The sequence below is a fragment of the Meleagris gallopavo genome, chromosome 15 (genome assembly GCF_905368555.1).
Source record: "Meleagris gallopavo chromosome 15, MGAL_WU_HG_1.1, whole genome shotgun sequence".
Lineage (NCBI taxonomy): Eukaryota > Metazoa > Chordata > Aves > Galliformes > Phasianidae > Meleagris > Meleagris gallopavo.
Genome location: NC_139418.1, coordinates 9,785,066 through 9,797,227, shown reverse-complemented (window position 1 = coordinate 9,797,227; position 12,162 = coordinate 9,785,066). Strand labels below are relative to the sequence as shown.

Below are 12,162 nucleotides of genomic sequence, written 5' to 3'. Positions count from 1 at the left end.
AATTTCATAGTTTGCTCCTTTAGAATATCATGCAGGACATCAAAGGTACACCAATTTTTACTTCAAGTATTTCTTCTGTCATGGGCATTGCTGTTAAGTAATTGGAATTTCCTGCTTGTTTGCATGTTACTAATGGTGTGATCCCTCTTCCAAGAGCTCCTCAGCTCAGGGCTGTCCCTGGAGAGTAGGCTTGTTCATTAGCCCTTTTATCCTGTCAAGGACCATTAGAGTGGTTTGATGTGATTTATCCTTCCTGAAACGTACTGGCAGGTTTGACTGACTTTATTTTCCATCTGTACGAGTGACCTCTCTAATAACAGTCCCAGAATCTTTCTGCTGGTGAAAGTGGCTGCTCAGAGCAGCTGTTCTGCTTCAGCAGCAGTGCACCAGGAGAGCTCACCGCATGCTGGGTGGGAAGGGGCTTCCCTACACTGTAGGGAAACAGGGGGAGCAGTGGTAACTTGGGCTGCAGCACTGTGAGCCTGTGACAGGGGAGAACGCATGTGGTTTTAAACAACTGTGCCCTGAAAATGATGTCAGAAAATTGGGAAAGCACAAAAAAAATCTATGTATGTATTTTGAGACCGAAACAGAAGCCTTGGACTGGCTTCAAAGCAGGGGAAAAACTTACTACATGTTCTTTTCAGCCCAGGGGAAAAAGCAGCATGAGAAGTTGGGGGTGGAAAGCTGATGTTGCACAAGAGCGTGGAGAAATGACCACAGCTGCTCAGCACAGAACTGCAGTCTTCTGCCTGTCTGGAAAGAAGCTGCTCACCAAAACCACAGATGAGTGGGCTTGGTTCAGGGAGGTAGGAAGGGCTGTGGCCTGGCTGGTGCCCACGGCTACCCTCCAGCATTGCCTGTGCAGATGTCTGTGGCTCCATTCGAGGTGCTGGGGGTACTGCCCTGCAAGGAGCTGCTCTGAGCAGCGGCCCCAGGAGTGCGGGGCACCGTGGGGAGCACAGGTGCAGGAAGCATCTTTGGAAAGGCAGCCACATTGATCCTGTAGTGTGAGCTCAGAGCCTCTGTGTTGTGTACTCTGGATGCAAGTGGTTCCCTGTGGCTTTAATGCTATGAACTGTCACGTTGACTTCGTTTTTGTTTTGTTTTGTTGATGATGGTCTTCATACTGATAGCATTATAGGTTCAGTGTGGATACTGAACTCCTCAGGGCACAGCTTGGTTTTATGATAGGCTGTACACAGAGTAAGGAAGATGCCTCTATTTACAGAGACAAGAGAAATGTACTCCCTGATGTCCACTGCCCTCTTCTACTTTCTAATAAACAGGAAGGGAGGATGTTGGCTTAGGACTAACAAAGGCTTAAATGAACCTGAAAGATGTACTTAAAAAGTCTATTGCACATTTCTGCTCTGAAATTCTTGCTCTTGCCTGGAAATAAGAGAGACAAAGGTGTGTGAATCGGGGTGTTTACTCTTCTCTAGAGACCTGTGGTTAGTGTCATACTTGAGCCATATGGACTTTTGGTATGACCTGACACACCACAGTTATGACAAATATAAGCTGCTTCTTGTTGCTACCAAGGATGCAGCTTCCTGTTAACTGCCTTTCAAGCCTAGAAGCTATGGCAGATACTGAGAAGAACACGTAGGATTGCACAGGAGTATCACAGAGGTGTTATCTTTATACAGGAGGGATTCTGGGCATGTATCTTCTCTTTATACCATTCGTAAGTTATGTCTTTTCTTCTCTGTTTGTACTGTAGGAAAATGGGAGTGCCCATGGCATCAGTGTGATATGTGTGGTAAGGAAGCAGCTTCCTTCTGTGAGATGTGCCCCAGATCCTTCTGCAAGCAGCACCGGGAAGGCATGCTCTTCATCTCCAAGCTGGACGGACGTTTAAGCTGCACAGAGCACGATCCCTGCGGGCCTAACCCTCTAGAGCCAGGAGAAATCCGTGAGTATGTCCCTCCCATGGGAGCACTGACTAACGGCGACGACACCCAGCCACCAGAGCAGCCGCCCGCAGATACAGACCCGAGCATTCAGCCTTTGGACAGGCTGCCTCAGTCTGTGGCCTTCAAACTGCAGTCACCAGAAAAGCCCCCCGCAACACTAGCGCTGAGGCTGCCACCGTCAGAAAAACCCCCCACCACCTTAGCCCTGAGGGTGCAGCCCTCAAACAAGCCCCCCACCACCCTGGCCCTGAGACTGCCTCCACCGGACAAACCGCCTGCTGCCCTGGCACTGAGACTGCCACCATCAAATAAACCCCCCACTACCTTGTCACTGAGGCTGAAGCCATCCAACAAACCCCCCACCACCCTGTCGCTCCGGCTGCAGCCTTCGGACAAACCTCCCACTACGCTGTCACTCCGCCTGCAGCCGTCAGACAGGCCCCAGGCTGCCCTGTCCCTACGGCTGCAGCCGGAGAAGCAGCCCATCATTTTAGCGCTGAAGCCTGAGCAGCCTGACAAACCTCCCACCAACGCGGTGCTGTGGCCGCTGGATGAGTCTTCTGGCGATGCCTCGGAGCCTCATCTGCAGAGCAAATCTCCTCCAGGAAGTCCGCATTCGTTGGACGGGTCGCTGGTTCCTGCTGGTGCCCTGCTCCAGCTGTCAGATGAACCTCCGGCCATCGCTGAAGTTCTGGAGTTATCGGACAAGTCTCTCATTGACACCGAGACTCAGGAGATAGAGCTGCTGGATGAGTTTCCAGCAAAATGCCTGCATCCGCAGCTGTCAGACAGACTTCTCGCCACGGCAGGGACCCTGCAGTCCCAGCCAGTGGATGAGCTTCCTGTGGCCGAGCAGCCTCAGCTGCTGAGCAAAGCTTCTGCCCAGAGCCCGCAGCCTCAGCCCGTGGAAAAGTCTCCCAGCTCTGCAATGCCGCACATCCCAGCATCAGAGGAGATTCTCAGCCCTGATGTTGAGGTGCTGTGGCCTCTGCCCATTGAAAACGTCCCCAGCTCCCCAGTGTCACGAATCCTGCCCATGGAGAAGGCTCCTGGATTAGGTGTGTTACGACTCCCACCTCCAGAGAAAGCTTCCTTCTCTGGGGCAGTGCGAGTCTCGGCCGTGGAGAAGGCTCCCAGCTCTGGGGCACTCCATGCCTTCGCTCCAGAGAAGGCTCCTGCCTCAGGGGTGCCACGGATCCTGCCCACAGACAAGGCTTCCAGCTTAGGGGTGTCGTGGCCACTGCCTCTGGAGAAGGCCCACGGCTCCCGGTCACCGCACATGCTGCCCACAGACAAGGCTCTGGGCTCGGGGGCTCTGCGGATCCCACTCATGCAGAAGGTTCTCAGCCCCGGGGTGCTGCGGCCCCTGCCTCTGGAGAAGGCTGCCGATTCTGGGGCCCTGCGGCCCCTGCCTCTGGAGAAGGCGCTCGGCTCTGGGGTGGCTCGGCCTCAGCTCTTGGAGAGGCCCCCGTCTCTTACGGCCACGTGGCCTCAGGCATCAGACAAGCTGGCCGCTGCTGTGGCTCCTCGGCCTCAAGTTTTGGACAAACCCCCGGCTGCCTCAGCTCCGAGGCTGTTGCTGTCTGAGAAGGCGCTGCGGCCCGTCGACCAGAACGCCCAGCCCAAGGAGAGGGGAGCCCCTGCTGCAGAGCTGAGCCCCCAGCAGAAGGAGAGGACCATGTTAGCTGGCGAGCAGATCTCTTGGTCTGCTGGAAAGGCTGTGACGCATGTTGGACAGGTACCTTGGCCCACAGAGAAACTACAGACGCACGAGCAAACCCACTGGCCCACTGCAAAAGCCCTGACGCCTGCAGAGCAGTCTCCCCGGACAGCAGAGAAGCTACCAGAGCCGACACTTCAGCCTAGCTGGGAAGTGGCCTCGGTCCCCACAGAGCAAACCCCTTGGACATCAGAGAGATTGCGCGTGTTTGAGCAGACTCCACGGCCTGCCAGGGAAGCACCGGTACCCCAGGAGCAGACGCAGTGGATTGTCACAAACATTCAGACAATTGAGCAGATTTCTTGGCTGTCTGGAAAAGTACATATTCCTCGGGGGCAGGACCCTTTGCCTGAACAAAACGCAGCGCTAGCTCATAACCAGGATTCTGTCTGTCACGAATTGGCCGACTCAGAGCCAAAGTGAGGTTGGTGAACGTGGGAGGCAGGTTCCAGTCTTTTAATGTTTAGGGAGGGGGAAATTCTTTGTTTCGTTTTTTTAATCACTTCCCTGAGCCCAGCCCCTAACCCATGCACATCCCATCCGTATTCTCTCGTGACATGAGCAAGGACATTCACTTAAGTCTGAGTGTGGCCCAGCCAAAGGGAGAGAGCATCCGTGACCTTTTCCTCTTCCTTATGCAAATGGTAAAGCTGAAATAAAGAGTCCACTCTGGGTAAAATCTCAAATTCCACTGAAATGGTCACGTTACTGATCCAGCGTGTTCAAGCTCCAGGTCCAATTCATAGGCAGGTTCCCCAGAACAGCGAGGGGCCTCGCTCTTGTTGCTTAGAGGAAGCAGATCAGTGAGGCTGCCCTGGGGCCGGAGATGCCGCAGGGATCGGTGAGCAGTCACGTGTACTCTTGCCACACTCTGTCGAAGCAGGGACGAGGTTTATCTGTTGTCTGCCCTGCAGGGTTTTGCTGTGTGAGGTTGGGCCGTGTGTTCACTGGGCTGTGCCGCGTGCGCGGTTCACTGAAGGACAAGCATCGTCTCCAGCTGAGTTAGGAGAGGAGCCTGCTGCACCTGGTCAGTGCGGTGCTTTCCAGCAATATGCAATATCCACGTAGGCTCCTTTACTCAACTGCCCAGGTCCAAGAAACAGGGAATCTGAAGGAAGTTAGGGAGAAGAGAGATCTTGGAAGAAGCCATCTGGCAGTTTTTTCCTTCTTGTGTCTTAATCCCTTAGCACAGGACATGCAGAGTGTTTCCTGTACTTGGCAAACATCGCGGCCTATAAAGCAGCAATAGCAGTCAGGCAGAGCAAATTCCCCCTGGTGCTGTGCATGGCCTGCACGGCGTGCCGCTGCTCCCTGTGAAATTTCCATCCGCTCTCTTCTCAACTGGTCACCGTGAGCCAGCAGATTTCACAGTCTTCTCTCTCCTTGCCTCAGATGTGTTCAGGAGGTGTTTGCATCACACCAGGTCTTCCAGCAGCACGATGCGCTGCGGAGCTGCGAGCGAAGCCTGTGTTGTTTGCTCTGCAGCACAGAGGCGAAGGGGCCGTGTCTGTACCGGGATCCACCTCAACACCTTCCCCTGGGTGACTTCTGGCTTAACTCGCCTACAACCAAAGGAGACTTGAATTAACTGGATTATGTTGGTGTGTGTGTGTGTGTATGTGTGCGTGTGTGTCCTTCCGACCCAATCGTAGTTCTCACACTGGAACACAGTGGGCTCTAGCAGCTGGCTGGCTTGCTTTTTAACTCTTCTTCCTTTTCCAGTTGAGGAGCTGTTTTGTCACCTGGTGGGTGCCCAGACTAGGCCTGCTGTGGAAACAGCTTTCTCAAGCATTAAGGCAGCAGAGTGCTTGGCCGTGTACAGGAGCGTCCCAGTGCGCTCCGGAGCGGTGTGTGGTGGGCAGTGCCCTGGGCACGGCGGGGCTCAGCTGCCTGCTGAGGGAGCCTTAGTGACCCTGCGTGCCCTCCTGCTCTCATATCACCTGACCTCTGGTATGCCTGAGCTCTGCTGGTCAGGTAGCACCGCCGCTCCAGTGGATCCTTCTCGCTGGGGCAGGTCTGCAGGGCGCTCAGGAAGGGGAGGCTTCTGCTCCGGGCTGACCCTTTCCTGCTGATGTGGAAGCAGGTCCTTGGTCACTCTTGGTGTGCAGGTGCTTGCTGCTCCCAAAGCATGTGGTCACAAGCTTTGCAGTTTTCTTTGAGGGGAGGCGGACACTTGTACTGAGACAAATCCTGACCCGTTCTCCTTTGCTGATGTGGGCATCCCACGGCAATGCCCTGCTGCGAAGGCCAGGCGTGCCTGGCAGAGCGGGACGTTACCAGTGAGTGGTGCATCTCTTCTCTAGTCCGAATCATTTCAGATCCTTTATAGAATAGCTAGCGACTTCAAAAAGCTTTATGGCTTATGGAAACTTAATGTTTAATGATGTTTTTTTCCGGGAAGACTGGCAGGTCCATTCCTGCTTGCTGCTGAAACGGGAAATGCAAGCAGCTCGTGTTTCTGCACGACTCCTGCACAAAGGGAATCAGGACAACTCCTCAGAGCCATTGAGAGAGAAGATAATCTAAGGGCATTTAACTTTTCTAAACAAAATAAAGAAATGGTCATGAGGATAAGTATATTAAGTATTTATCATGTGTGAGAAGGAAAATAAACCTTGAATTCGCATTTATAGGCCTTCCCATGAGCTGGATGTAGTCATGTAGATTGTGTAAGTAGGGTTACCTCCGTGCCAGCCGCCCCGCCAGCTCCAGCTGTAACCATGCAGGTATCTGCGCTGCTCTGTCCGACTCCGCTTTGCTTTGTCACGTGTTAACTAGTTATTTGTTTCATGAAAAATAAACTGTGAATATTTTTGGTGCAGGCTTTTTTAAATCTGTAAAATGGAGGAGTTCTCGATGAATTCTCACAAGCGCAGGTTTGAAAAGAATCACTTCTGTGAATCGTGTGCTCCAATACTAGGGTGAGGTCCACGACAGCAGAACCTTTCCCGCAGCGAGCAGTTATCTACAAGCTTGTTTTCAGCAATGAATGCAGACTGAACTGTTGCATGGCATTTCAAAACCACGGCCTTACTCCTTGCAGCAGACTGTACCCTGCCTCTCTTCTTCTCTCCCTTAATGCCTTTTCCATGAAGATCCAAGCTCCCACCTTGCTCCCTTCCATTTACATCGAAACATTGACTTCAGTGAGCTGCCCTTCCCTCCCAGCCCAGATGGGTGATGCGTCAGATCAGAAGTGCTTCTCAGACATCCACAGGGCTCTGTATGTTCGTGCTTTTGGGAGTGCTGAGTCACCCCATAAAATATCCTGACCAAGCATGGGGAAAGGTCCCCTGCTGCGCCCAGCCTGCCCTCACCTGGGGGTGGTAGGAGGAGGTGGTTGGTAGGAGGAGGTGCCTCTCGCTGGTGGTGGCAGCTGGTAGAACAGCTTTGGAGGCGTGTACTGAAGCAGCTGGGTTCATTTCCTGCAGCTCTTTGCTGCCTTACAAGGCTTAGCCAATTTGAATCATGGGGTTTGGTTAACATAGAGGAAGGCAACAGAAGACACGTAGCCGTGGTTGGCTGCTCGTGCAGGAGGAATGGCTGAAAGTCTGCTCCAAGCTCCCGTGATGCTGCAGGTAGAGGTTGGCCAGCTTTGCTGCAGGGTGGCAGCTCCTGTACTGTGACAACAGCACTTTTTTTATTGAGAGAGATCTGATAACAGGGTGAATCCGGGGCAGCTGCTACTTCTGTGTTCCAGGATGCTCGTGGAGCTCCCGTGGCAGTGCGCTTGTAGGTTTGGCCTCACTTCCCATTGCACAAGGGGCTGGAATCTTCGGCAGCCATGCATGTGCTTTGCCTGTGTGCTTGCTGGTGGGCTGGGCTGCCCCTGCTTCAAGCGGTGCATTGGGGGCAGCTGCTGTGGCCTTAATCTCACAGCATGGCCCCATTCAGTGCCCTGCAGTGGGCGCCTGGGCTGGTGAAGGAGCTCGTGTGGGCAGGATTCGCCTGCTGCGAGGTGCTGGAGGCAGTGACCAACCTCCTGCTGGACTCGGCCCTTGTGCTCCAGGTCGTGGGGGCTGCGCTGTCTGCCAGGGCTCTGCTGAAGCTGGTAGGAAAGCGATGCCATAAGGGATCACCCCACACCATCCTCCAATGCCTGCTAGCTCACGGTAGCTTTCCTTATTGCTGTTCTCAGCTTAAACCTTTTGCTCTTTACAAAACAAAACCAAACCAGAATGACTTCCATGCACAAACCATCCAGCTCGTACTGTTGGTGCATGCATTACAATGTGGCATTAACCCCCCCAGGCACAGCTTTACAGGTGTGCCCATTGAATCTGGGAGATGGGACGTGTGATTAAAGCTTCAGAACAGTCCTGTATGAAGGTGAGGAGATGCGGGTTAGAGTGCTGGAAGAGCTGCAGCCGTGTTTCATGAGGGAAAAGAATAAAAAAGCAGACCTAAATGTAATGCCTCATCAGCTGCTTTAACCCGAGCACGCCGTGGTGTGAGCTGCTTGTGCTGCTAGTGTTACAGCAGGGTGCAGGTGTGTTGGTGTGAGCAACCTCAGACCTTCAACGCTTTGTTTAATTTCAGCCTTAACTTGATTTTGCTTGGTGTTTGGAATAACCGTAATTGTAACCTGCTTGTAATGTGCTTTGCCCTAAATTACCGATGAGTCTTTCAGCCTTTGCCAGCGAGTGAATGTTGAAGCAAAGTGGCAAAATGTGCAGCTGCTCTGAAAGGAAGCGATGGAGGCAGCCACCTGCATCCGGCGAGCGCTTGTGCTGTGGTTTGGCCCCCAAGGCTCTGTGCTGATCATTCCTGCAGCAGCGATGCCAATAGGGGCTGCCGGGGGCGGTGGGTTTGGGGACGCCCCTCAGGCAGCTCGGGGGGGGAAGTTTCTCCGACAGCGATCCCATCCGAGTCGAGGGCAGTGGGACGGCGTGCGCCTGGGCTGGGGAAGTGGCAGTGATGGACAGTCCCTACAGCACTGAATCTACCTCCTAGGGAAATCTGAGAAATGGGTGTTGCTATGTCCTATTTCAAGGTAAAGTTTTAATCAGTTTGCCCTTGGTTAAGCTCTTGGGCTATTGTGGTGCTATTGTAAATCGTTCGGCAGCTTAGCACAGTAGGGCTGAACTCACGGCTCCCAGCCCGTGGGCCGGAGGGCTGTCGCTGGGGCTGGGCTTTGGTGTGTGCAACCGAAACAGGACAAGGCACGTCTCCTGTGCTGGGGGAGAGCACGTTCCTCCCATTCGTGGTGGCTCTGAGACTCGCAGCAGTGAGCCCCGTGAGCGCAGGGAGCGAGTGGAGCCACGTGAAGCAGCCAGGCGTCCGCTAACTGCATGTTCTGTGTGTCCGTTTGGTACTGAGCTGGTTTCAGTTTTTGTTTTTCTGATGTTTTCAAGTTGTTGACTTCAAGGAACTGGGTTTTGTGTTGGTTTTTCTTTTTTGTTTTGTTTTGTTTTTTTTTTTTAAAGACACTGGGAACTTCTGAGAAGGAGAAGCAGCAGCAGCACCAGGGAGCTCAAGGGGAAGCTAGGTTGGAGCTGGGGTGGCCCTGGCCGGTCGGGGGGATGAGAGTGGCTGTGTCAGATACTGCGCCGGGTTCCAACCATCCTCTGTCATTAGGTGGTGCACTCGGGGAGTGTGGCCCCATCCCAGCTCCGAGGGGATACCCCTGGGCGTGCAGAACCAAGGGAGGGGATGCCCTTGCTACCTGTTCCCCTCCCTTGCTGTCAGGGAGGGGTACAAGGGGACATGGTGGGCTCAAGGCCGAGCTCTGCTGCCTGCGGGGTGCTGATGGATAGAGGTCTGTGGCCCTCAGGCCCCGCTGAAGGAAGCAGTGGCTGCAGTGGGGGTGCCCATCTGGGGGGCTTCGGGGTCGCGTGGTCACACTGAGCTGTCCGGGTCTCATGTGTCAGTTCTAAGCGGGAGTGCCAGAGCGGGTGAGAGAAACCTACATATTTCCAGCATGTATATTATTTTTAGAAGAGGGAGAGGGGAGAGTCTTGGACCATTGATTACTTTCATTTTGCTCCCCTTAGACTGTTGGCTGTGTATGTGAAACTTATAATGAAAAGAGGGTTGCCCTGCCCAGGTGCTCCCAGAACATGTACTGTAATTCTTTGTATATAGAAGAAAAATTACTGTAAAGTAAAGTTTAACTTTACTCTCGATGTCCTCCTGTGTTTTGTCTCGATAAGTTTGGGCAGCAGGTGAGAGTGGCTGGGCTACAGCCACCAGACACAGCGCCGGCATCATGCCTGTGAGCCCAGTCTCAGACCACAATGCATTTTATTTACATTGTACACCGTGATAGAAGACGCTTAAATAATCCGCAAAGAATCGGGCGATATCTCCAAGAAAATAAGTTAGTGGGTGCTGCTGGGTCTCTGCCAACAGGCAGCAGGGGCACCTCGGTGGGCACCTGCGGCTCCCAGCACCGCGCAGCTCCACACACCGAGGCCAGGGAGCAGAGTGATCCATGGGGCTGCGCTTCCCTTGCGTGCCGCAGACAGCTCTCACACAGCTAAAATACAGCAGGTAAAAAACAGACGGAGTCCAAAGAACAGCGGGCAGGCAGCCCGCACAGCAATTCCCTTTTGGCTGAAGGTCTCAGTGGTGGCAGCAGCTGTACAGGTAGGAACTGCTTTTCTGGCCCAGGTCAACACCCTTCTCCTCTGGAAGAGAACAGAGAAGGCGGCTGCTGACAGATCTGTGCAGAGATGCTGAACGTAGCCCATCCAAAAGCCCAGAGAGAACATCCTTCCCAACAAAGCTTACAGGGACAGCAAAAGGAGAAAGGAACCTGTGAGCTCCCCAAGTGTGTGTTCTCTGAACTTTCCATGTGGCCCCTCTAGCAGTGGGTGCTCACCTGTCATCTCCTGGAAGGCAGTGAAGTGGACGTAGTCCTCAGCCACCTTCTGGAACAGCTCATCTGCAGGGATCAAGGCGCAGTGTGGGTGCCCACAGTGCCCCACGTCCACACACAGCCGCTCATGGCACTGCTACGGCATAGGGCTACTCACCCACATTCTGTCCTGTCTTGCTGGAGGTCTCAAATAGCTCTGCCTTGACCTCTGAAATAAAGGCCCAGATTAGCTGTTGCTGTGGGCACAGCACATGCCCCCAGCTCAGCTGTCACCAGGGCCACCCCTCAGCTGTGGCTGCTGCCAGTGCACTTGCAGGGGCCCAGGACACAACTGTGCACCGCTCCAGGCTCAGCTGGCACCAGCCCTGGCCCACATGCCAGGACACGCCATGCTGAGGAGGCTCCTGGCATAGCCAAAGCCCCATTGCCCAGGGAGCCCCCGCAGCCCCCAGAGAGGGGCAGATGCAGCAGCTGGGCCCTGTGGGATCTGGGCGGTGGGAAAGGCCCTACCATCAGCATAGTCCTGCACGTCGTGGAAGTCAACGTCTCGCTTCCTCCGGTCCTCCTCCAGCAAGTCACTCTTAGTGCCACACAGATAGATTCGGCAGCCCTACAGTAGCACAAGGAGAGCAGGCACTGCCACCACTCCCTGTCCCCAGCCTCTCTATGAGCCCCCACCCAGAAAACAACCCCAATACAGAGCTCATCCTCAGCGTTACCTCCTCGCAGTTCTGCAGCTCGTTCACCCAGAACTTGGCGCGCTGGAAGCTGCTGCTGTTGGTGAGGTCTGGGAGAGAGGTGTCAGGCCCTGCCCAAGGCCCCCATGTGTCCCCCACACCCACTGTCGCTATCACCAACCCTGAGCCCTCACCGTAACAAACGACGGCAGCTCGCGCCCCACGGTAGTAGATGCGGCTCATGGCCTCGTAGCGCTCGGAGCCCGCTGTGTCCTGGGGAAACAAGGGGGAACAGTCAGCAGTGGGAAGGTCAGGGGGTGAGCAGGGACGGTGCTCTGTGCTCAGCACTCACCCAGATCCCCAGTGTCACCGTCTGCTCCCCCACAGACAGCACCTTCGCCACGAACGCAGCCCCGATCGTCTGCAAAAGAAGTGGTGGAGGTACGGTGAGGCCGGGGGGACACAGAGGCGTCTGAAATGGGGACAAAGGGGGAGCCCACGAGTTGGGGATGCGGTGGAACACGACACTGGGGTGGGGACACGAAGAAGCAGCGGAGGCCGGCACAGAGGGACGGGGGCCATTTGGCCGACGGATGTGAGGGAGACGCTCCGGGGACAGCAGGGTGACATGGGAGATATAGAGAGGAGCGCGGGGAGAGCGGAGTCGTGGGGACACCGCGGGGACCCGATCCAGGGGGACCGGCCCGGGGACGTGGAGGGGAAGAGGGGGACAGGAGCACACGGCGGGGAGGCCCTGGGACACCCGACCCGGGGACCGCCGGGGGACGCGGAGGGGACAGTCGGGCCGCAGCCGCCCCGCAGATCCTCACGTTCTGATAGGGCCCGGCGCGGAAGCGGCGGTGCACGCAGCGCTCCACCAGGCTGCTCTTGCCCACACCCTCCTGGCCCAGCAGCACCACTTTCGCGTCCACCCGCCGCCCGCTCATCCTCGCGCCGCGCCGGGCCGGGGCGCGGCCGACGCGGCGGCGCGATGAGGCGGGGCGTACGGCGGAAGTGCATGGGGGC

At 55.3% G+C, this 12,162-nt stretch overlaps 2 protein-coding genes across 4 annotated transcripts in view; one reads left to right on the top strand and one right to left on the bottom strand.

The window, feature by feature from the left end:
- The window catches only part of NSD1 (nuclear receptor binding SET domain protein 1), a 57,188-nt gene extending 47,424 nt beyond the window's left edge, over positions 1-9,764 (top strand). For all 3 annotated transcript variants that reach the window (XM_085236625.1, XM_085236624.1, XM_085236626.1), the window contains one exon: positions 1,727-9,764. In XM_085236625.1, the coding sequence (XP_085092751.1) occupies positions 1,727-4,062 (2,336 nt within the window). In that variant the 3' untranslated portion in view covers positions 4,063-9,764. The remainder of the gene's footprint in view (positions 1-1,726) is intronic.
- Positions 9,765-9,865: 101 nt separating this feature from the next.
- RAB24 (RAB24, member RAS oncogene family) lies at positions 9,866-12,160 on the bottom strand. Its single transcript, XM_010719061.3, has 8 exons — positions 11,967-12,160; positions 11,489-11,557; positions 11,331-11,409; positions 11,179-11,246; positions 10,970-11,069; positions 10,617-10,667; positions 10,463-10,525; positions 9,866-10,268 (listed from the first exon to the last, which is right to left on the bottom strand). The coding sequence occupies exons 1-8, from the start codon at positions 12,081-12,083 to the stop codon at positions 10,204-10,206; spliced, it is 612 nt and encodes a 203-aa protein (XP_010717363.2). The 5' UTR covers positions 12,084-12,160; the 3' UTR covers positions 9,866-10,203.
- Between the last annotated feature and the right edge of the window lie 2 nt (positions 12,161-12,162).